Source organism: Leptosomus discolor, chromosome 19, assembly GCF_034619465.1.
Source record: "Leptosomus discolor isolate bLepDis1 chromosome 19, bLepDis1.hap2, whole genome shotgun sequence".
Lineage (NCBI taxonomy): Eukaryota > Metazoa > Chordata > Aves > Leptosomiformes > Leptosomidae > Leptosomus > Leptosomus discolor.
In genome coordinates, this window is record NC_141409.1 from 12,743,344 (window position 1) to 12,768,270 (window position 24,927).

A 24,927-nucleotide genomic window follows, 5' to 3' on the forward strand; every position below is an offset into this window, starting at 1 on the left:
AAGTGTCAGAGGTATTAGTGACATTACCTGGTTTTCTTCCACATTTAAAAGATTAAAAAAAATCTATCAGTAAAATGCTCATGAAGAAAAATAAATCAGTTTACAGCTACAAATTATCTTCATTATCTTTTGTAGATTATTGTCAATCTTTTTCACAAAAAAATCTTCATAGTTTACTCTGTGAAAGCAGCTGAATTGTAAAGTCTCACTAAAATTCACAGCTACAAATTAAAACCAAGTAAAATAATAATTGTAATTCAATGTATTACTAGCATTAGTATAAATATTACGGTATCATTGCTGTTCAAGTTTATTTCTGTTCTGATACTGGCAGGAATTGAAAATACGTGTTAGCAGTAAGTCACGCTGGAATGTCAAGCAGCTTTTGAATCCAAACATGCATAATCCTTCATACAAAACATGCATAATGGTTAAACCAGCTCAATTATCCTTCAACCACATGCACTGAGTCATCATATTAAGAAAAAACTTTTAAACAGTCCTATAATCTTTGTGCAGGGACAGCTACCACTCTGTAACGGCACAAGCCCTTTTGCAGGATTTGCAACCTACTCCACAAGAGGGCAACCAAATTCCATTAGAAAATGGGGAAATAATCCTGTAGAATTTAAAAGTGACCATTTACTTTAGCTAAAAGCCAGAATATCACCCCATCTAAGAACAGCCAGGAAAAAGCTAGCCAGGCACTTAACTTTGGGGCGGGGGTGTGTGTGTGTGTGTGTGTGTGCGCCAACCTTCACCTCCTCTTCCCTCATCAACAGTGGTGACAGGGAACTGGTACCCATGTGGGAAAAAGATGTCTTTACAGAAAACAACAGTGTTTATTTTTGTGGGATTTTAGTATCTTCAGATACAACAGATCCTGCAATCTCAGGCATCAGCTAAAGCACTGCACTTTACTGACAACAAAGCCACCGCAGGCTGGGACATAAAGCACGCGGAGTGGCTATGATACAAGCAATCACCTTGTGCTGCAGGTCGAGATGAACAACAAGGAAACCTCTGTGACAGATTTGATCCGTGCCACCATCCTGTGGCCCCTGAGTCTTTCACTTGTAGTCTGTGAGCAGTCCCGGCGTGACTTCCCATGCTGAGGCTGCACTGCCACAGCACCGGACATTTGGAAAAGGCTGCTCCACTCCCTGTTCAGGGACAGGGTCCAAGGTGCTTCACACACGGGGAACACCAGTTCAATCTTGCCACCTGACTTGGAAAACGCATACTGGCTCTGCTGCCTGCTGTTCTTACCTCACTGCTCAGCTGTTCCCTCTGGAGTGCTGAGCAGGTCTGTCCCTACTCTAGCCATATTTTTCCATAACACCTTCTTCTAAGATCAGCCACCCCAGGCAAAAGGCACGGTCCTTAAACAGTCCTTAAGCTTCCCAAATTCTGAGCTGAGAGGAGACAATCTGCTTATTCAGACCCTTAAGATGTGCAACCAATACCAGCTTCTGTATCCTGTCAGTGCTGCTGAATCTTCTATACATATGAATGGTTGAAGTAGCTACACCCAGAAGAATCCAAATAATTTTAAATCCAAGATGCACGTGGATACAGCCTATATGTATATGTGTCACACACACTAGCGCCTTTTGGGCTATGTTGGTAAGGTTCAATAGATCCCTTCTCTTTGCAAGGTTTCACTTGATGACCTATTGTTAACCCAACTATGGCAACGCATTAAGAATATCTGCAATGAATCACAGTATTGTCTTCTTTGTAAAAAGTACTTTAATATGTCACATTCATGAAACTATGTGAAAAAAATCTCTCCTAGGTAGCAGAATATACTGTTCATATGAACAAGAGATATGTTGGAAACCAACCCGTTTTACACATGAGCAGCAGGCTACAGCAATACAACTTATTTGGAACATTATCCCTGTTTACTTCATAGTCAAATCTAGAGAGGTTATACATCTGCTAGCACTACGCAAGACAGTTAAACTCTACAAGCCTTCACTATAGAGCCCACTACAGACCTTCTGTTAACGGGACTCTAACAAGCCTGAGATACAACCCTTATGGCCATCGCTATGAAACAAACAATTCCGTATCTTCCAGGTAAAGCCTGGCCAGAACAGCGGATTTGCAGGGATGTGGCTAACAACTTCATTTAAAGCGTAGTGCCAAACAGCACAACAAGGAAACGAAAAAGTCTCCAAAACCCGAAAAATTCCACTAAACAGGCTCATCAGAGTATGTCTAACTTGGCAAACCAGAATTTTCCAATAAATAAACTGGGTTCTTGCGTTTTCACACTTCCTCTAAAATGTTCCAAAAATTGAAAAACAAATTTTTTGTTAGTTAAAAAATTACATTTATCTGTAGTGTTTTTTATTTTCTCCTTTGGCTAGTTCTAGTTCTGAATGCGCTGTTTGTTGAAGCAACTAAAGAGAAGCAGAGCAGCAAAGTACTTACTGTTCTGGACTAGAAACCGAAGTCCTTCGTCCTTCCACAGCAATATTGCTCTTGGGTCTCTTAACAACATGAGGTCTTGGCGGGCGAACCTATTACATACACACACAGAGAAGACATTTCATCAAATTCGACTTCAAGTTGATCAAACCACAGACATAAATAACAAAATCTGCATAACCACCATTATCTTAAAGGTATCTTCCATGCAGAATTGCTTTTAAATGCCTTTTATTTTTTGTGCCACCACAATGTCACAAATGAATCCAGATACACAAAAAATTCTGAAGTATGAATATAAACTACAGGGACCCACAACTTGTTCAAGGACAAAAAACTCCACATGCTTCTGAATAGCAAGTGAAACATGTGCTTGCCAGTGACTGTTAGCTATTAGCAAAGCAACGAAAATTTGTTCCACTGTTCTGTTTGGTGTAGGCTAAATTTCTCATAAAAGATTCCCTAAAAGTGAGCTTCCCCTTACACAGTTAGTTGATAGAGTAAAACTGGAAAAGCCTGTGTGCTGCGGTACATTGTATGGGAAAGTGGAGTTCAGCTCTGACATCATGATCCTTTTGTTCTCCTGTTCATAGGAACCCAACTTCTCAAGTGAAGACTTCTGTGTTAAGGAGCACTGAAAAATTTGTGCTTAGAATAAATGTTAAACATGAAAAACATGGCTCATTCTTCATTAAAAGCTTCCTTTCAGCAGCTGAACAGAAACCCTTGCCAGACATATTACCATTATCACCCCTAATGTTACACTAGTTTATCTTTCGTTGTCTGTAATAAAATCCAAAGTTTTTCTGTGGAAGATGATGTTGCTGCCAACCCAATCTTCAATATCCATCATCTTCCAATGTTCAGAAATCAACCTTAATTTACTTACATTAACTCCACAGACAACCTTTACTTCAAGGAAAGGAACAAGTGCTCATGATCGCTATGTAGGCAAAGTTTATGCATGTGCCTACTTACACTAGTGAGGAATCCTGTGGATGAACTTATCCTTTGAGTCAAATGTGGGAATGAACATTTGCAGCATCAGGGTCAGGCTGTACAAACAAGCTTTCCATTTTTTGTTAAGAAAGCACTACCTTACCTGAAACTGAGTCTGATTTGTTGGCTCAGCTGAAAGCTAGTTTCAACAGAAATCCCCCAAGCTCTCAAATCAAGTTAGGAACACAACTCAACTTCTGACCTCCCTGAGCTCGTGCTCCCTTAATAGCCACAATATAGAGGGAGCTGTTAAAGGCCTACAACCTAAGCACTCCTCGGATAACTCATGGATTTGTTTGCAACGATAGAATAGATGCAGATTTCCCCCCATCTCTGCAATTTATGGTTGGATTTTTTGTTGCTTTGGGGTTTTTTTGTGCGTGTTTGTTTTAACTATTTGTTGGGGGGTGGGTAGTGTGTGTTTCTGGGCTTTGCCCCTCCCTTTCCCCCACCCCCAGGCACATAAACCTCGAATTTTCCTGCCATGAAAAAGCCACCGAATTGTGTGTGGTGTTTCTGCACTCCACAACAGTATGCAGAAGACAGTAGCAGGATTATTTTATCAAATTTTCATTTCAAAGGCAATGGTGCACAGCAGATATGATGAAGAAATCCAGAGATGTATTGCCACTATTACTTAGGAAAAAGGGCTTATAAAAAGGTCAGATGTTAAGGTCTTGAAGATCAGTCCCCACACAAGGCTGCTCCTCTCTGCAATAAAGACAGCTTAAGAATGTGAATTTATGGCAGGAATGGAAGGATTAAGTTTGTGGCAACTTCAACTGAACTTGCAACGTGGTGAAACATGGGGAAAAGAACAACAGAGCTAATTAGACGAGCTGAGCTGTCAGAGTGCGGCTGAATGGCTCGGTGCCAACAAACAAAAGGAATGGGCTGGCAATCAGCAGGATCGATGAAGAATACTGCTTCATTAGGGTTGATAAAACAGAGAGAGAGACCAAGAGAAAGCGAGTGCATGCAAGAGAGGGGGGAGAGACACAAGAGGAACTGGGGGGAGAAGAGAGGGAGAAGGAGAAAGAGAAAAAGAGAGGAAGAAAGAAACCTGTTTAATTAAATCTGAGCTGAAAGATCATGTGTAAAGCTGGCTTGTCATCATGCTGTGAACACTTTCACCTTTTGGGTGGTACCCTGGGGGAGTGATGGTGATGGGGGAGAGAGATGAGAGTTTGGGATGGCTCCAGGGGGCCACCACACCAGTACAGTGCAGGGTGACATGCTAAGTAGATTTAGAGCATTGTTCATGGGGGACTGCAGGGAAAAGCCAGGAATCAAGCCAATTCCTTGCTGGATTTTGAGCCTTATGTAGCCAAATAGGCAAGGTTAAATGCTTATCAAATGCAGAAGGATGAAAGAAATCCAATTATGTGAGCACACAGCCAAAAGAATAAAGGTAAACATCCAGTACAGAAGGGTTAAATGTGCTTATTACTGTCCCCATCAACTTTGTGCATAATTATTATATTTCAACTTTTTATAATTGAATGAAGTTTCCAAACAGCCACTATTAATCCAAACAGATCTCTATTAATTATAAGCAACAACGCTCTCTCTTTCATAGTACCACCACAACTCATTTCCAAAACAGCAGAATGTAAAGAACGTATCTGTTCTGCTTCTTTAACCTCTCCTTGGTCTGTGCTGTTGTTTTATTATTAGCAATGACTCATATGGCAAGGACTAGTGCCCATGGACTACTCCTTATAACAGATACATCCTGAAAACAGCAAGTATTTCTGAGGAATTCTGGTATTATGTGGGCTTGGTTGGAAGACCAGAGGGACCTGGTCTGCTCTTTCAGTGCTTGCTGTAAAAGGCTAGGATAAATTACTTGCCGATACCCACCTCTAGTATATGCCAAGTCTAAGGGAGAGAAAAAGCAGCCTGCACAAAGTATTATTTACACACACAAAAATGTGTTTCAACTATTAAAAGCCAAATAACAGTTCTGAACAACAACAAATTTATGTATATTTGGTACAAGCATATTTTTGGGAGTGATTATAATCATTTACATTTATCTTGAATTTCCTCTTGATGAATGAAGCATTTCTGTTCCACTTATTGACACAGCTAGATGAATGCAACAGGAGCTTTTATTAGTACATTTCCAACCTTTTATCAATCACGTTGGGAGCAAAGACAGTTGACACAAACACATTAGAGTGAGGACTATTAATGCTCTACAGCTGGGAGATTAAACAGTCTTAGCAAGACTTTGATGTAATAAATTATTCAACCTGAACAATACTGTTCAGAGGAACTGCAATGGGCCCTCATACACCTGCCAAGCACAAGCCGAGCGGGCTACGGAGCCCTGTGGGGACCCCACAGTACCAGGGAAAGTTTGTTCCTAGTTCCACACGTTCCATAATGCATCTGGGAGGGCCTCCCACATCGATTACATTGAAGAGAACACATACAGGCATAGCCAATGCTACCTTTTAAACACAGAAAACAGAAATCTTCAGAGCAGGAATCGGTAAAAATTACTCTGTTAAGCCGAACACCCAGAGTTAAAAAGAGGGAGGAAAAGAAACACATGCTATTGAAATGTAACACAGGAACATGCACCAAAGATCAAAAGTGAACACACACCCAAGTGCACTTGTTAATCAGTTGCCTGCTCATCCAAAAGGTATTTTTAACAAGTTTTAGCAAGATTAGATTTGAAAACTTGCATCTCTCTCTTTCTTATGCACGTACATGTATATATCAGGAAGCAAGGAGTAAGATGTATTTGTCTTTTGGGGGAATTATATTCATAAAGCAAAAGTCTTGAATAGAAATAAAGATCTTCCAAGGCTGATGTAAAAAACAACCCACCTTCTGAAGGGATACCACTTTTCCTGTACTACTGAAAAACCAAAACAGGCACTGGTGCAGACCCAGCACAGTCTCCAGTTTGAGAGGCATGTGGCATAATTAACATACAACAATTGTCCTACAGTTAGTGTTCTGAAGGAAAACCTCCTGAGATAAGCTATCCCTGCCTCATACAGCACAGGTATTGCACTGAGAACAATTTCTGTGTAGTTCTTCCATGGCAGAGTCACTTCCTCTGGCCAACATGCTGGGCCGACCTTTTTAATACCACGTAATCACATGGAGTCCCAGCTGGCATTTTAAATGAACATGAAGCATATGTGTGTATCATCCATCACGTGGTACTGATGTTCTACCACCCAAATACAGACTTTGCTTTCTTCATGTGTATTCACTCCTCTATTCCATGGAGAAAAATCAAGCGTCCCAAATTAATTTAAAGCATAACTTGCAGAGAACAAATACTTTCTCTTCAGACTTCTGCTTCCTTTTGTATTTGAGTTTAGTGCAAGTCTCCAAAAGCTTACTGGCTAAAAACTTATGCCAGCCTAGCAAGACTGTTTAAGAGATCACCGCAAAAGTCAAAACAAACGTTGCAACAGCAGCATCAGTTACCTGCCAAACTGACTGAAAGCTGCAGAACTCGTCAAAGAAAAGCAGAATAAATGCAGGTCCCAGGGCTGTGCCGCAGCAGAGAAGAAGGAAGTTTAGGAGCATAATTCACACATTGCTTTTTTGCAAAGTTTGACAATCCAGACTACCAAGGTTTAGTAATGCTACTAAGAGCGTAATTCAGGCAGTGTTAAGCTGTGGCAGTGAAACAAAACTACCAGCTACTCACGGGCCTAGAAGAACGCTGTATCTTTGGAGGCGGTGGCCGAGGCGGACGAAGTCTTTGCTGCTGTATCAAAGTGGAAACTAAATTAAAGTCACCTACACGAAAACACCTCTGATTTTGTGGCAAAAGCAGCACGAGCGGATGACAACATGTGATTTATGTTAACTTCATATCTCACAAAATGCAATTTTTTTTTTTTTTTTCCAAAACAGTGACAAATCTCATGACCTACAAAGGTCAGCAACAGGAAGGGTAGCCGTATCTGCCTGTTGACGTAGACTTGACACAGCTTTTGTTAAACCAAAGGCAGCACAATCAGCACTCCAGACCAGAGCATCTAAAATTTACTGAGACAACAAAGATGCTCGAGGTGGATTCTTGGACCTCTATGTCCAAGTGTTCGAGACAACACTTACGAAAATGGGAAGAACCCTGCAGAGCAGGATATTCACAAAAGCTTTCACTAAAATCTCAAGAGTGATTTTAGTGCTTGTGAAAACTTATGGTAAAGGTCTCGAATGAGCACAGACATTTAAGAGCATGGGAAAAAGCCCTAAGTCAATTAAACTTTTCATACACTTAAAGATGAGCACATGTACTGGATCAAGGTTTAAATGTATTGCCTAGAGCAAAGCGTGTGCTGTCACTGTAAAGAAACCTGAAAGCCCCTTCACCAACAGTTCTAATGAATACAGAACAGTGCATTAAGGTGCCTATTTTGGTCCCTCATTTTTTAAATTAGTAGTTGGCCATCGCATTGCTTTGGAACAGCACTGGAGCTATTCCAGTCCAGTTGCTTTTAACTGAGCCAGCAGCAGGACTCTCCTCACACAGATGGCATCTTAAGGTATAGTCTGTTAGACAAGGAATCCACTGACAATTAATGAGATTCTAAATAAAACCACCCTAAAGTGCAACTTTGATATTGAGAACAAGATCACAGTTAATGTCCTTTCCGTGGTGGCTTGTGCACACGTATTAGCACTTCAAGGGAGAAGTAAAGCGGAGGACATGGGAATGGCTCTGAACGCCTGCTCGACCAGACGATAATGACTGCATCGCTGCCCCCAGCCCATGGTGATTTGGGAATCAGTTTTTCCTTTCCATAGCAAAAGCCAGGATAATTTTTGAGGAAACACTGCAAGACTGCTGCACCAACAGCATTAGCTGACGAGCCAACGGCAGTATTATCAAGGCTTCTGAAAAACGCGTGACAAAGGCAGGCGCCTCAGAGCCAGCCAGCCAGCCACAGCAGTCGCTGAGGATCACCTCCCAGCGAGATGGTCCATACACTGATTATAGTCACTGCAAGGACATGTATGACTGAACTGTACCTACCCCACCACGTACTCGCTGGAGGAAAAAATCTTTTTTTGAGAAAACATGTGACAGGATCTGTTAATTACCTGCCTCATCACTGTTTGATTACACAATGGCAACCAAATCAAGTTTTAAATATTTGGGGGTATCTGAAAACTATGCTTTGTGTTAAGAGAGTCACCAATATTGGTACCTTTTCAGCTGAATTACTAATGTGAACTGAAGAAATCCATGCACCAGTCAGAGTACTCAGAAGAGTAACAGCATTAGATATTCCAGTACAACGTGGATAAGTTTAACAGGACTGCCATCTCACTGTATACTCCTTGCCTGTAGCAAACCACCCACAGCACAACATTTTACTCCTGTTAGTCCTAGCTGACCAACAATTACAAGTCAGACTGTAAAACATCATGATGCTGGCCTAGAACTCAAAACTATATATACCTTTTTTTTTTCCCCCTTTTGGTCTCTAAGTGATAACCATAAGCCCAGGTTGCTTTCAATTTTTCTCTCATTTCAAGAGGGTCAAAAACTTCTCTAATATAACCTGTGATTCTCATTTAATTACTCTACTCCAGGACCAAGGAATACTGAAGACAGAACTTCTCAACATTTAGGATATCACATGAGTTATCTACGCTTACTGAGGTTACCTCAGTTCCATCTTACTTGGGGATTGTGAAGTGACAGATTTTTTAAAAAATATTTCTTTACTTACATTATTTGTGATTCAGATAGACTTTTTTAACACAATCGAAAACCACAAGCTCAAGTGTGACGTCATACCTGCAGTCATCTTTTCCCAGCATTCTCCTCCTTTTTACTAAGCTTTCTATTGGTATCAGCATTGATTCACCTTGCTGCTCTTCCAAACTTACCTTTCCCTTGACTGAACTCTCCTCTTCTCTTACTTAAGTTATCACACAACAAATCAATGCCACACAGACTGACACCTTGAATTCCAGGTGGAATTCAGTCCAGCCACAATTTACTCATAAATCCATAGCTTTGAAGAGTCATAATCTAAGCTCCTTATGGATCTACCCTAAAAAACCCCACCATCATTCAAACTCATGACCTTGCTACAAGATTTGTCAGCAAAAGAAAGGATGGATAGCTGCTTTTTCACTGTCACCTGTTGCATCAGCATCTTGAGAAGCTTTCCTCAGGCAGCAGTTAAAATTCTGCATCTGTCTACCGAAAAGTTTGCAGTTTCTTCTCCAGAACAGCTGGCACTTTTCTCTGCAAGCAGCAAGATAGTGGACAAGATACATGATACACAAGGTGAGTCTATACAAGAAGCAGCATTGATACACTCCAGCAAAAGTTTCAACTGGCTCATTTTTGGTCAAGGCTCTGTAATGCAGAATTCAGTTAGATGGAAAAGGAAGGATGGAAGAAGGGAAGGGAAGAAGGCCTTTCTTTCTCTAGACCATAGGTCAAATCAAACACTCAGATTCAAATTTATCTTATCCACTTAAGTGCTACCAGAAATAAAGTTCATTTTGAGGTCTTGTATGTATTGCAACACATACTACATTTCTGAAGCCTAAAGAAATCTGAATAGAATGATAAGACAAAACTATAGCTTCACAGCAGCACGTTCCCTCCACTAAATATGGTCAGGGAAACAGTATGGCTTAAATCAGTGGTGGGAAGCCCAGAAAAGAATAGGCAAAGGGCAGTGAGGAGTAGCTGATGTGGAGGTCCACCAGGAGACAACAGGTTTTTGCCCTTTACCAGAGCCCCATTTTTAATGCTGATGTTAATATCTGTCACCAGAATGGGAGAAGTACGTATATTCAAAGCATATATGAAGGCCACATTTACTGGAAAAGTCACTGATTTGAAGTCAATTTGTTAATACAGCAAAATACTTAGTTTCTAAAAGGTCAGTAGGTGAAGCTGTGTTGGAATATCAACTTAATTACCTGTGCTGTAAGGATGAATGGGCACAAAACAGCACACAGCTACATTGCTAAAAGCTGCTAAATTGCTATTCTAGGTATGTTCCTAAATGTATATACTACAGTTTTTTATATGAAGGGAGAAATGTCTAAATTAGCACTTTCTTACCAATAGCTGTTTACCAGCATACCTTTTCACTTTAGATGTTTTCTTAATTGTCTTGTTCTAAATACTTCTGAAGCAACAAGACAGAAAATTTGCAGAAAGCCAATTTTATGACTGCAGATCTGGCACTGTTTTACTAATTATCAGACAAGTGATTTTAAGCTATGAGATGCTGGAGGAAAAAAAAAATCTTACATTCACTTTTACACTGTAAAAATACTATTTAAAAATTATAGATCCCACATCTCATAAAGTAGCTATTATATACCCAAGGAACTTTCACAATACAGCTATTTTGGTTCTTTATACTAGAGAAAACATTACAAAAAGATCATTTTTAGTCTGCAAGGTAACAGCTCGTGAGCTGAATATTATCTCAAACTAATTGTGGATGTCAGTTGAGATTTTTTTTTAAAGTGGTATTCAAACCAGAGTACATTAGAGCTATTTCATATGCAGTAACAAGTGCAACTAGAAAAAATGCATAAAGGAAACAACTAAATGAAAAGTGGTTTGTCAGTACATATAGAAGTGTTTCTCTTTCTCAACTAGTAGTGAGGGGTTTTTCTAGCAATTTCCAAAGCAAAGATTTTCTATATGAATGTCTTATTTCCTTCAGAAATTTAGGACTGGTTTGAAAACTGCTAGTATGTTTTAAAAACAATCAGATGTGAGATGGACTGTCCTGAACGTACCCACGCTCAAACACACCATGCTGCAAACGATCTGAAGTGCTGCCTTTGGAAGAATAAGCTGGACCTCAACTGAACATTCAGTAAGAAAAAAAAAGCGGGGGGAGAAAATAACAACAGTGAAAAATGTACGGTACCTAAAAAGATTCAGTACAGAAAGCAGATGGAATCTATGAGGCAGCTGTTTTATTATCCATCCAGATCCCTGCACAGCGCACACACTACTTTTACATACTCCCATATGTACAGCTCACAAACTGGGATGACAAGAACAGTGTATGCTTTACAGCATATATTTTTAATTTACACTCTGAAATACTTCAACAGAAATCTGCTGGGTCCTGTGATAAAAATAATCTCCATGTTTTAAGGGATGCCTCGTTCTTCAAGCCGTATTTGTAGATTGGGAAGGTAGACTGAATCTGGCAAAAATGTAGCAATGCCTATAGCTGTGCCAAGAATTTATGAAAGGGGCAGAGATTGCCACAATTAAACACTGATTAGTTCAGCGAGAAAAACAAGGACTATCTCCTTACCTTTCTAGCCAGGAATCTTCCATTGCCTTACAGAGAAGTAGACAGTAAGAGAAGGAAATGAAAGGTAGGTGCCTATAAGCTCCTGTTTTCCCTAATACTGAATAAGGATCTTTATTTCAGGCATCTGAGTCACATCTGGTGTCATGGGATGCTGCCAAAGATGCATAGGTCCATCCCAAAGCCACTGAGAGGAAACTTGCTCTTTACTAAAGGGGAAGAAAGCAGTTTTCTGAAAGTCTATCTTCACCTCCTCTCTCTCCTGGCTGAGACACACTCTGTCCTTCCTAATCATGGGTAAAATACCTTTTCATGGTGCATCTAGACACAAAGCACTGATAGCTCACCCGCATTTGGAACGTCCACGTTGATAACGTCCACCTATTAATCTCATACTGTGGAAACAAACCCAGAATAGCTAACTTTTAAAAATATTAAATATTAAAATGTACAACATACCACAGTTTGCTTTAAATCTAGGACTTACATGGCACTAACCAGATGTAGATCTCTCCTAAAACCACGAATGAAAGCAGGAGCATGATAGCAGGATCACGTATATCTTGTCAAGTCAAAAGGTTCCACCAGGATGATGCAAATAGGCCTTTTGGCTACATCTTATAATCGGCTTGTTACGGAAGAGTGCCAGGGACAGGAAATCCTAAAACCACAGGTTATTGTGGATTATTATTGTTTAGAGTGATGCTATCCTAAAAACACGTGGCTTAAATAATAAACCCCTTGGCTGTAGAATTGAAAGGTATTTTATTTCTTTTGTCTGCAATTACAGAAAAAAGGAAGAGTTTTGAGAATTAGATGGACATATTTTTCTACGTGTGCAGTAAGGGTTGAGCAGACAGACATACTCAGGCCATGTCCCAGAGTAGCACGTGTTCTTATATGATGTTGATGGGAGGAGTATTACGCAGTAGTGGTTAACTTGTAATGGTATGTCTGGTTCAAAGACCTGTCAAGACTTGTGATTGCTTCCTAGTTCCAGTGACACTACGCAAACAAGCGGCACAAAACCCACAAAAGATGGTATCAATACAATTTGACCACTTAGTTCTCCTATTTCACTTTTTATCTGCTGTGCAGTTGAAAATAAACCCTGACCTCCTCCCATCTATACATGCATTCAGTTCTTCTAAAACACTGGAAGAACCCCCCCTAACTATTAAACTGATGTAACTCAGCACTTTGCAGTTTGAAGACTCCTGACATCCTCCAAAGGAGCTGACTGTCAACAGCCTCTTATTTACCTGGCACAGACCCCAGGTGCCTGCAGACCACAGCTTGAAAGCCACTGTAAGTTAAGCTGTATGTAGCAGGTATCTCTTCCCGTAGGAAATCGATGCCTACAGAAGACAAAATGTTTAATTCAGTCTAGAGTAGTTCTGGTTCATAAAAGCCTCGTACATTTTGTTTCCTATTTGGTTTCCATGTAGTAAGGCCTTAGATGACCGAGAACCATACTGCAGACAGCCGAATACACCAGCCAGCAGCAGGCTGGCACTCTTTTAATCCAGTTTCTAACCGCTCTGTTTCTGCAGCGCTCTGACACGAGTGTTCCTTGCTGAGCCTATCTTTTGCAATTTGCTTCAGCAATCAATGCCGTTTGGGTAAAGGGATAATTTACAACAATTCACTACCTTGAATGCATACACTGCCTCTTTGTTCTGAGAAGGTATCAGAGAAAAAAAAAAAATTCTGCTTACAGAACGGACTTCTAAGTAAATTTCTTGGAGATAGTCGCTTTACAGAGACCACTGCCGCCCATCTTACCTGCTCTCCTTGTCCCTTAGGGCAATCACCGGTGATTTAGTGCCATTTCTTGCTATTTCTTTGCTATTTTGTCACCTCCTTTGCACCTAATCTTTTGCAACAGATTTTTTCTGGACGCTGCAGTAACAGCTGAACCCTGCATTGACAACATCCATGCCTCAATTCTAGGTGGGTAACTCAGTGAACACACAGATATGTTCACAGCACTAAGGCACGTCTAACACCCAGAAAACAACATATCCTGTGGACTCTACACTGCATAATATGCCTTGGCCTGAAAGCAGCGGAACTTTCATTTGTACAGAAAGAGAATGAAATCACGATTGTCCGCACTGTTATCGCATGAGGAAAGGACCATGGAAGAAAATTCCCTTAACTCATCAAACCATGCCCTTTCTGGATTACTAACAAAACAACAAGGAGGGTTTTTTCAGAAGTATTCAGAGAGATAAAACAGGGAAGGGCTTGGGAGGGAACCTCATCGAGACGATGTTCAAATTTCCAAAGGACTTCTACCAAAATGAGGTATATTTTGCAGTGGCTTGTTTTCATGCTGTTTCTCAACATACATGGACGGAGAGACGTGTTGCAAAAAATCCCAGACCCCAGGAATATATTTACCCCCATGTGTTAAAGTCTATCCATCTACTATCTCAGCAGAGTTTAAAAATCACAGCTAATAGGTTAACAACTGTTTTTCTTCTGCTTCAGATGAAGAATATCAGAAAGCTGGGGGAATATTCGGCTTCCCAATTTGTACTGACTGCTCACTGCTACCTGCAATGTCTGTTTGACAGGACTGACATTTTGTACCGCTGTGAGATGGGAAAACGTGTGACATTTTTATTCATGGTGGCGTACGCCCTTGTAATGATCAGCCCTGGTCGATGTGCTTACTGCAGCAGCCCCGAGCCCTCGGAGAACAAACAAGAACCGAAGGTGCCAGCAGTTCGGCTGCCTTATTAAACACCACCAGGATTCTAACGAAGAGCAACTGCTGGAAAATCTCACTGTCAAATCCTCAAGGACATTGTCAACATGGAACTAACTACATATATTTTTCATTTAAAATACTGGAAAATCCAGCAATGCAATATCAAATATAAGAAAAAAGACGGACTATTTTGTGTGTGTTTTATTTTTAACTGGTCATTTTGTCACCTTTACATTGGGCTTTCTGTGGGCCTGATACTGGAATTCAAATCAAGGGGATCATGCAACCCATGTGATTTAAAATGTTGGAAAACGGACATGTCTCTCATTATCTTTTAACAGCTATTTCTCTCTAGCAAGCAGAATACTTGTACAGAAAAAAAAAAAAGAGAGAGGGTCTCTCATTTAAGGAGTTGTATAAACAGCAATGACTACCTGCTTCACTCAGCTTCATCATTCACCGAGCAAGTCTGCATAATTAGGGGGATACTCCTCCCCACAAACACACAAAAGCACACGGCTCCTTGGTCTGCAGCATGGCACTCTGCAACCGTTTTTACTTGGTATTAATCAGCTCAGGTCTGAAGGGCAAATCCAAAAAATGGCTGGCCAAACAAGCAACCACAGTGGGGTTAGCAGTTAGAAGAATCATATGTTTCACATACTCTCTTCCTTTAATCTTCCAGTTTAATCCAGGGGCCCAGAGGTCAATTCAGACAGTTCTGGCCTAACTGCACGTATCAACTTCATAAGTAATACATAAGAAGCTTCTGGATCCTGAGCTACATTGATAGACTAAGCAAGTCATCCATAAGACCCTCTGAGCTTTTCTCAAGTTGTCAATCTAGGTGATTTGGTTAGCCTTGCATGTACTGATGTATTTATTTTATATGTATGTATTATTTATAAAGCACAATTCTTCTTCCACATGCCAGCAGTGATGGACCAAGATACTCCCTACAAGATATTTATGGGTTCCTCAACGTAACAGGACTAACAAGGAAATTCTGCAGACATGTTACAGCTGCTATTGCTTGTCACAGAGCCCTAGGAGGTCGGCTCAACCTCAGTCTTTCCTTCATACATCCAATGTTATGGCATCTGACTTGCATGTACACAGGGCAGTAAATTTATTCTGAACATCCCTGCTTAAGAAGTGCTTGAAATGCCGAGACAGTTGGAAAACACTAAAAGCCACAGTCCAGAATGTGCTTTTTCGTGGATGAAAACATGTGCTGGGTGCAGGACTGGCGCAACATAATCTTACTGCAAAGCATGAATTCCTACATAGCATGAGCTACACACATACTACATTGCTGCAGTAGCTGAAGAAGACACAGCCGTCTGGTTGCTCATTAGAAAACACTGGCAAGTGAGTGCACGAGAGGCAGTAACCTTTGGTTATGCTCTGCAGGTGGTGTACATCTTCCTAAAGAGAGCACCAGGTCTCACTTGTCAAATATTTACACGCATGACAAGAGTGCAAGCCTTTTAGTTAGATAACTCCTACCCCATGGATTGCCATTTCTGCAAGTCTTGCACACCACAAAGCACTATTTCAATCAAATGAATTATTCTCTTGTCCATTGACATTGGTTTTATTCCCCTGACTAAGAACACTCTCTCTTAAAAAGTGACGGGACATTTGAGTCATCTCAAGTAGACATTAGATGGACACGTGCTTCTGGGCCAATACATTTGCTTTTCTCACAAGGTGACTTTTACTCAGCAACAGTGAATTCCTTTCTGAAAGGAACAGTCAAAGAAAGGAGTGAGAGGAAATGACGGTAGAAAATATGCTTTCTGAAGATAAAATAATTTTAAATATGCTTACACTTTTGCTAAATACATAAAGAATCAAATGGAGAGAGGGAGGAAACTCCACGTGGCTCAACAGAAAGGAACAGGGAGACCGTATTGCTCATCAGCGGGGAAGAGCGGAATGGAAGCTCATTTTCTTGAGGAAGGTATCTCTACTGTCAGAACAGCTCAGAGTGGCAAGAACAGGAGGCTGGCTCTGCAATATTAGCGTACAGTTGCATGACTATTAGAAAATGAACTCGTTTTCCCCTTTCCCCTTTGGTTTCTACCTCAGTGCCACACAATGCCCGCCGTGATCCAGGGGAATCCGCTATTGTTCCAATGCACCTGGGTGTGAAGGGAGTCACAGGGTCTGGCAAAGGAGCCTTCCTCCCTTCCCTACTTCATCTCTTTTACCCTGGAGATTATCCCTCCCTCTGCTGCCTCTGGCCTCAGTGATCCAGTTTTGCATTTCTGGAATGTAGCTGGCTGGTTTTCTCCCCGTCTTCCCCCTGACCTCTTAATGCCATTTAATCTTCTTGCAGAAGAAACCTGCCCTACAAAGCAGAGTTGTTTGTTCTGCACGTCTAAGTGCCGATCATGAATGGGAAAAATGAACGTCTTAATTTACAGCAAATGATCAAAACTGCAAATTAAGATGGCAATTCTCATTTTATGGCCTGCAAAGTTTAACAGCAGTAAGAATCAGCTGGGAAGAGAACTTGGACAAGCCTTTCCATAGTCAGATAAGCTGCTTTACTACGTAAGTATATTTTCCATTTGTTTCATAGTTATTTGCACGAGCCCCCAGAATACGAATTCTCTCTAGTTCACATCAAGAATGGAATCTCTTAAGTAAAGACATACTTGGAAGGGTCTTCTCTATTTTCTGAAAGTTTTACCTTTTGGTACATAAATGGAATAAAATATTCTATTTGCTGGTAAATAAAAAAAAGCCACAGGAACACAACCACACGTAAGCTGACAAAAGACATTCTAATTAGAATAGAAACAATTAGAGAGCTGCCAGTATAACTTGCTTCTAATGAAATGATACCCTTTCCCAACAAAGGATGTTTCTGGCAGCTTATCATTTGTTGTTTTAATTGTACTAGATCAGTTGTACTACTGACTGTGTAAAAGCTCCAGAGATAGAATGTTCCCAAGCATAGTGCATAGAAGCAGAAGCTTCATTAGGAGAAAGATGTGTTAAAAACAAGTACATTTTTGGAAAATAAAGTGGTCCCTTTACTCCAAGAAGGGGGCTGCAACTCTGCCAAACGTGAAGTGCTCTGTTTGACCACGTGGCACCCACGATCTCAGACTGTACGACGGTTCTGATAGAGCTGTATGGACACACACCAGGACACACAACCTCAGTAGTTAGAGGGACCTGTCAATGTGTCCGCTCGCCTAAGCAAAGTCTCAAAAACCTAAAAATCATTCAGCATTTCTTCTCCTGGCTGTGGTACACAGACACCATAAGTGTTTATCTTTGCCACAGTGGTGTACCAGTGGCCTAATAGTTAAGCACTGTCTGCTGGAGGGAAAAAGCTTCTAAAGTATCAGATCCAGATATTAATCTACCTTTCTCCTTTAGCAAAATAATCAATTTATACGTTAAAAAGGGTTTTTGTTTTGTTTATTTTGTTTTAGATATTGCAAAAATACATATATATAAGAGAACGACAAAAAGCCTGCTGCTCATTAAACACTCATCTAGATATTTTGGAGAGCTGCTTGCGTTACTTGAAGCAGCTATACAATCATCATCAATGAGGACATGCCTGCATTTCCCAAACTCTTTGCTTTTGGGCTATTACATAGATAACATGTATAAATATCACTTACCCAAATACCTGAATGAGATATTTGAGCCTTCTGTCTCAAAAACACCTTCAAAAAAATCGAAACCCCCAAAATACCTTAACAGGATAGTTCAGCCTTGCAAAAAGAAAAGAAAAATGTCTTGTGGTTTGTTTTTTTTTTTTCCTTCCCTTGGCATAAAGGCAACTTATAAATTTTCATGTTTGTTTAGGGTGTAGAGATGTGAAGAACTCCTCAAACAACATACTTCTGAAATCAGACAAAATTGAACCGCAATACAGATCAATCAGTTAATGAAAATCACAAAGTGGAAGAGATCTAAGGCTGCTTATCATTATGCTCCGTGCAGCACCCTTATCACTGTAGCTCGCCACCACCAACAGTCCAGTGATAGAAGCTGAAATTTCTAGGAAAAACACACACTCAAGCACCACTAATGCGAACTCAGATTCTGAAAAACACTATGAAAAGGTCTGTATTCAGCCATTCTTCCTTATTCTGAACATAAGACAGTAAGACTTCTAAAATTTCTGCAGCCATTAGGTGCAAATGAACATTATTTAGAAAAAAAACAAACCCAAACAACAAAACCAAAGCAACAACCAAATAACATCCTCCACCCCTCCAAAAAACCAACCTGAACCAAACGTGTCCAGTATCACAACAGACCTCAATGTTTCAAGCTGTGGGTCCTGCCAAAGTAGCCCCTAACAGCTGCTTGCTTGGACAAGGAATGCACAGTGACACAGTGTAGCGTTTATTCTCCAAATAGCTAAAAGATGACCAAGATAAACACGTGCACTCTACCCAAAAAGTGGGAGTGTATGCGTGCCAGCAAAAGCTACAAACACCCGAGTCACCCATCACCTGCATTAGCTGTCCCACCCTGCCCTGGTCAGCGGTTACTGGGCTCGCAGTGCACGCCCTGCCTGGCCCCGCTGGGAGGACCCACGGGCAGCAACAGCAGTGGTGGACGCTGGTAGCTGAACATGCAGCATGTGTTCTATTGTTTTCAAGTAAGTTTTGGTCAGGGTTTCAGACAAAAAGCCGGAAGAAAGCAAGCGATAATAAGACATTCACAAAGGATGTTCTCTGTAGCATTGTACCTTGTACTATAATTAACCTGACTTTCCCCAAAACAGAGAGCACTGTTCAGTACTACATGCTATTCATTTGAATTTCTTTCTTGGCTTGAAAATCATTCCCTCTTCTCTCCACTCATTAAACCTCAGTTGCCTGCATTGCTCTTGCTACTTGTTGAGCACAGTTGTGTTGCCTCGGAGTCCATGACGATAGTTCCTTGTACTTGGTTGATCTGAGGGTCAGTATTAAAGGTACACCCTGAGTCAACCAAAAAGCATGCAAAGTCAAACCGGAGAAAAAGCTGTGGTCCCGCCCTTCCACTTTGGTCTCCTTGTGCAGTCTTATTAAGAAGGCTTTGCTTCAGTCTTTATCGCCTTGCCCTAGGCTATCTGGCTAAAGTCCTTCTGACAATCACGGAGAGCTTTCCCACAACTCTTAGGCTTACAGAAACCACCGTTAAAACAGTTCCATAACAAACAACCCTCTCAAACAATGCCTGATAACCACTCGCCAAGATGAGCTACACCACTACGGAATCTCACCCAGTTCGAGAATTGCTGCTAAATTTTTTGAGAACAATCAGCTGCGGTGCTATACATTCAAAGGCATTTCAAGATATTTTCCTGGTATTTTTTGTAGCCTAACAACTGCAGATACACAACTGTATCTGGAAAAGCTAGAAACTACCTCACTATAGGGTGAGAGATAATGAGTTAAAATTAAAGGTTGCTGCTGCCTTGCTAGCCCATCCCCCTTTAGCTAATCTGTCATGTAATGAAGAGAAGCACCTAGCATAGGACAGCTAGCTGCCGGCTCACTTACAGCGAGCTGATTAAGAATGTTCAACCAACAGCAGACTGCAGACCTTTCCAACGAAAATAAATAGACTGTATGCAAATGTGTTTGTCACTTTGACAGCATGTCTCAATTAAAGCATCTCGCTGCTGTTGGTAGGCTCTCTCACTGCAGTGCTATGGACGAGGCTTACTGCATTACTGATACACAGGGCTTGACCCTAATCCGCATGCATGCATTTTAAAAAAGTCTGCCTTTGCCATATACACTAGCATAATACTAGCAGACATAGAAAGCAAGTGACAATGAGAAAAAAGCCTCTTTCATCCTCTTCAGTTTATAAGAACTGTGAATGCACAAACAGCCCTTATTTCAGAGTTCTTGTGGCTTTTTAATTGTTCCCACCTACTGTATTCTAGACAGAGTTAAAAGTGACACTAAAATCTCTCCCTTTAATCACTGGTTAGAAGCCATCTCCCATTTAAACAGTAAATGTTGCTGCATTTTTTCCCCCCAAAGCCTTAATTTATATTTCATAAACCTGAACATCTTTTCCTTCTGAAAGTATGATTTAATTCTCATTTTGGCATCGGGCTATCAGGAGAAAAAGACCTGTGGAAGGACAAAGGCTATAAGTGAGACAGCCCTACAACTGCTAAGTTAGATCATTTTTTGGAAACGGACATTTGTAATGTAATGACAGTAATAAGCATTTAGCAAGCGAGCCTTTTACCACAGCCAGTGGTTCAGGAAAGCTGATGTGTGTTTCTTTTGACACAGAGACAGTGATCATTAAAAAATTTGAAAGTGACCGTTAAAAAACCTCATGAATTTAAATTTGCACTCTCCACTCCATTATATATTTCATTAATCTACCAAAATGTTTGAACCATCCATCTTTCATAAAAATCTAAAAGAAAAAGATTAGAATATTACAATCTGGATTTTGACTGCTTTAAATGAAATCTAACATTTTCCTGCTTGAGCTAGATGGTCACATTTCTCCAGTAGCCCCAATTCCTCTCAACTGTACTGGCACAGAAAGGAGGAGAAAAATAAATCACTACTGCAAATATTTAATTGGAAGAGAATCTGTTTTAAAAAAAAAGTCTCCAAGAACTTACATTTAGCACAGCAGTGAAAGTTCTGAAAGAAACAAATCTAACTCTAAACTGATACAAACAACACTGCTCTGAACAACCGTTATACCTCGTGTACCCTTATCTAATACCTAAACAGGCAATGCAGCTATCCTTACTGATTTCTATTATCAGATACTTATCTAAAAATCTCGTTTGCTTCACATTTTATAATTTACATATTTTACAATTGTTTTAAAATCACACTATGTTTCCTGAGAAGAAATCAGACAATCACTCCTGTTTTCTGATCATAATACTGTAAGAATTAGATACAGAGAAAAAGAGGAGAACTGTGAACACGTTATTTTTTGAGTCAGGCTACACTTAATAGGGGAACACTGGCAAACTGATAATACTGTATGTTTTTCCACAAAAATCACAGCAACTACAACATTTTCTAAATAACTAGCTCTTAAAAAACCTACACAGCCAACCTCACTCTTTTGCAGACATATCAAAAGAAACATTGCAAGAGCAACTAATGTGTGCAGCTCGGTTGTCAATACTGAACTACAGAGTACACTAATAAGCTATTAATTGATTTTTCCATCTCAGTTCATCGCATTTAATTTTCAGAGAATGTTAAAATGCTTTAATAGTTGGATGTTCCATATTGACACTAATGATCTGGCCAGATAACAGAGGACATTTTAAATCATACATCCTCAGTCCTGAGGGCTATAACACTTTGCATGCTAAAAGAACAGCAAAATGTTTATAAAATGGCTATAATCATTATGCTTCTCCCCCCATTCACTTAGAATTTATTTTCCTCAAAATCCTGATATGAACAAATGGAAGCGGTAAACCCCAGAAAAATCAGGTTTTAGAATCTCATTTAAACAGACACAACAGAAACAAATCTACAAGACCACAATTCAGTTACAAAAAACAATGAAACAATTGTCATGTTTGCTATTGTGACTGTTCTCTGAATTACTTTTGCTGAGTCACGCAATTGAAAGAAACCTAACGCTAAGACATACCTGACCAAAATGAACTGTGATTGGCCTCCTGTCTTCTCGTAACTTGGGGTCCTTCTTCTCCACCAAAGGAGAAGGTGCTGTCCTTGGCAGAGACTCCTCTGGTGCTGCAGAGCACCCGTTCTCAGCAATGTCCTGTATGGTAGGAAAAGGTGAATAGCAGGGCCAGGAACATTCTTGATTAAGGGTAAGGGGGACAAAGGAGACACTAGAGGATAATGCTGACTAACAATTTTGATGTTAGGGGAAAAAACACCAAAGTACAGAAAAGAAAACATCATTAGAATAAAACATTTCATTGCACTTTGTCAATCAGAGCTTGTACACAACCACGCTCTCCTCCTAATACCAACGTTGTATGCAAACAGGTACATTCAATAAAATGTCTGACTTAAACTGCAAAAGCCAGGAAATATATTTAGGGAGGAAAAAACCATAGCTCAAAATGTCTATTCCAGGAATAAATTCAAGGGAAGCCTAAGAACAGGGCTATTCTGCTTTTTGCAAACCTAAATGAAAACAGTAATTCTATTTACGTAATTCACAGAATTATCTGCAGCAGAACAATTGTGCAAATGGCAAGGAGAGATGAAACTCACAGCTTCGTTAGCTTTGCATTTTAGCTCTCAGTCTGTGTATACTGAATATGGCTTCAGGAGATTGTACAAAACTAAGTGCTGCCTAGCACGATGCTTTCTTGTTTTGCTTTGCTTTTGCTTTGACATTAGTCCTCATCTTCAGAAGTAAAGTGACCCATCAACCTAGGTTAGAAGACTTGGCAAGTGTACGTATGGTATAAGTAACATAGGTTTTGAAAAAGACAAAGGCATGCACACATAAGGAATCAGACAAGGAGAAAAGAGTTTGAAAGTCAGTTGAGAAACAGTCTGTAACGCAGTGGGCCCCAAACCTTACATCTCTCTGCAACAATGTCAAGGAAATAATGCTTGGTAAATATAGAGAGAAACCTGCACACGCTGTAGCTCTGCAAGACTGACCTAAGGTTGGCTGCTGACACAGACATTGCTTTGATTCCCTGACCTTTGACATGCCCCCTCAAGTTTCCGTCTTGCTAAGGTACAATAATGAGACATGTAAGCTGATGGCCAATTAGAAATGGTTCTTTTGGACACAGACTGACCTAATGTGTTTAGGTCAAATGAAACAAAAAGCTGGATGGACTTTCTAAGGGGCTTTGTCTGCTCCACAGAGAAGCTGAGAGACCTTTTTAGATCCAGCTGGTAGAGCGGTGGTTCACCAATATGGGCATAAGGATCGCGGGGAAATTAACAACTTGCTAAGGTCAAACTGGAGAGAAAAACTTTTTCCTCCCCCTGCCCTCTGGCTGCACAATGCTACCTTGTCTTTAAAAAAATACAACAAAGGACACGGAATTAATAACAAGGAGCCCCAAAACAACTCAATGACAAGAAACATAAGCTTCTGTGAAACTCATACTTCAGCTCCAGAACAGCACCAAGCAGCCAAGGAATCTGACCCGTTTTGTAATCACAACCTACGGCAGCAACATACACCATTCTGAAAAGTAATGACATTAAATACAAACTACATTTCCATTTTTCTATACAAGTACAGCCACATTAAATGGGCACCAAGCTTCAGACCTGTCCGGTAAGTGCCACAGAGGTGGCCAGCACATTCCAAGCCACCTGACCCGCACTGAACAGTGGAGGTTCCCAGCACTTCAGAGCTTTCCGAGCTCCACCTGGAGCTGTGGCTCCAACCAAGGCCACAGACAGCTGGGAAAAACAGAACACAGAGCACCTTCCAGTCCAGGCAAAATTTCCAGAAAAATGTAAAACGGATGCAAAAGTTTGGACATCAGGGGAACAGGAGGAGATAAAAGACACAGACAGATCAAGCCATTACGCAACCCCCCTAAGAAGTGTAACGATCACTGCAAATCCGTGCAGCTTTTATTGCTATAGATTTGCTGTACTTCTCTGATGATATAATTGCATACAAAAGTTAACGTCATCCTAAAGCGCATTTCCACTGTGTTTGGTGTACAGACTTCCAACGAAACTGCAGCAGATTTCAGTCAAAATTTTTTTTTTTAAATTTACTTAAAACATGAGAATTAGATTATTTGTATCTTTTGAAAATCAACAACACAGCTTCAGTCATCAAAGCAAAATTTGCTTCAGAAAAGTTTGTTTTCTGCCTTCAATGAAAACACATTTGAGCTAAATAAACAGAGAAACCTGATTTTAAACGCCCCAAAATAAGGGCTCCTAGTAGCTTTAAAATGATTAAATGTCAAAGTGTTTCTATAATTGGAAGTAGACAACAGTCCTTCAAAGTAGTCTGAGATGTATCTCCAGTCCACTAATGGACCTTGAATGCAGTTATTCAGAAGTCAACGGGGAGTACAAGACAGACAGAGAGATAAAACCACAAACAGGAAAACTTCAGCTTCAGAAAGGTATCAGGGCTCACAAAATGCCTACTGATAAAAGCAGTTCTTCAGCTTGAGAACTACAAACGACCAAAGATCCGCAGTGGATCATAGTGCAGGCCGGCCTTAAAAAAGCAGTGCCCATTCCTGGTACCACCAGAAAAGCCAGGCAGACCTGTGCATCCCAGCTGACAGAGGATTTACCAGCCAGAACGCTGCCTCGTGCCTCCACAGGGCTTTTGAGACCAGGGCTTCCACCTGAAGCTGTGCTGTGTAAGCGCACCAGCTTGGCTGGTGCTCGTGAGCAGTACCCCGTGCACCACACCGGGTAGGTATCTCCTAAGTCTGGCTTTTCAGTTCCAACAAGTCCCCAGTGAAGGGATTTGGTATAAGCTATATATATTATTCAGTATAACAAC

The 24,927-nt window shown here is 40.6% G+C and overlaps 1 protein-coding gene across 2 annotated transcripts in view; it reads right to left on the reverse strand.

Annotated features, from left to right (window-relative positions):
- Window positions 1–24,927, reverse strand: part of DENND1A (DENN domain containing 1A) — a 208,088-nt gene that overhangs the window by 12,404 nt on the left and 170,757 nt on the right. For both annotated transcript variants that reach the window (XM_086475517.1, XM_086475515.1), the window contains exons 19-21: window positions 22,093–22,224; window positions 7,124–7,183; window positions 2,443–2,531 (exon numbers count right to left, since the gene is read on the reverse strand). In XM_086475517.1, coding sequence (XP_086331643.1) covers window positions 2,443–2,531; window positions 7,124–7,183; window positions 22,093–22,224 — 281 coding nt within the window. The remainder of the gene's footprint in view (window positions 1–2,442; window positions 2,532–7,123; window positions 7,184–22,092; window positions 22,225–24,927) is intronic.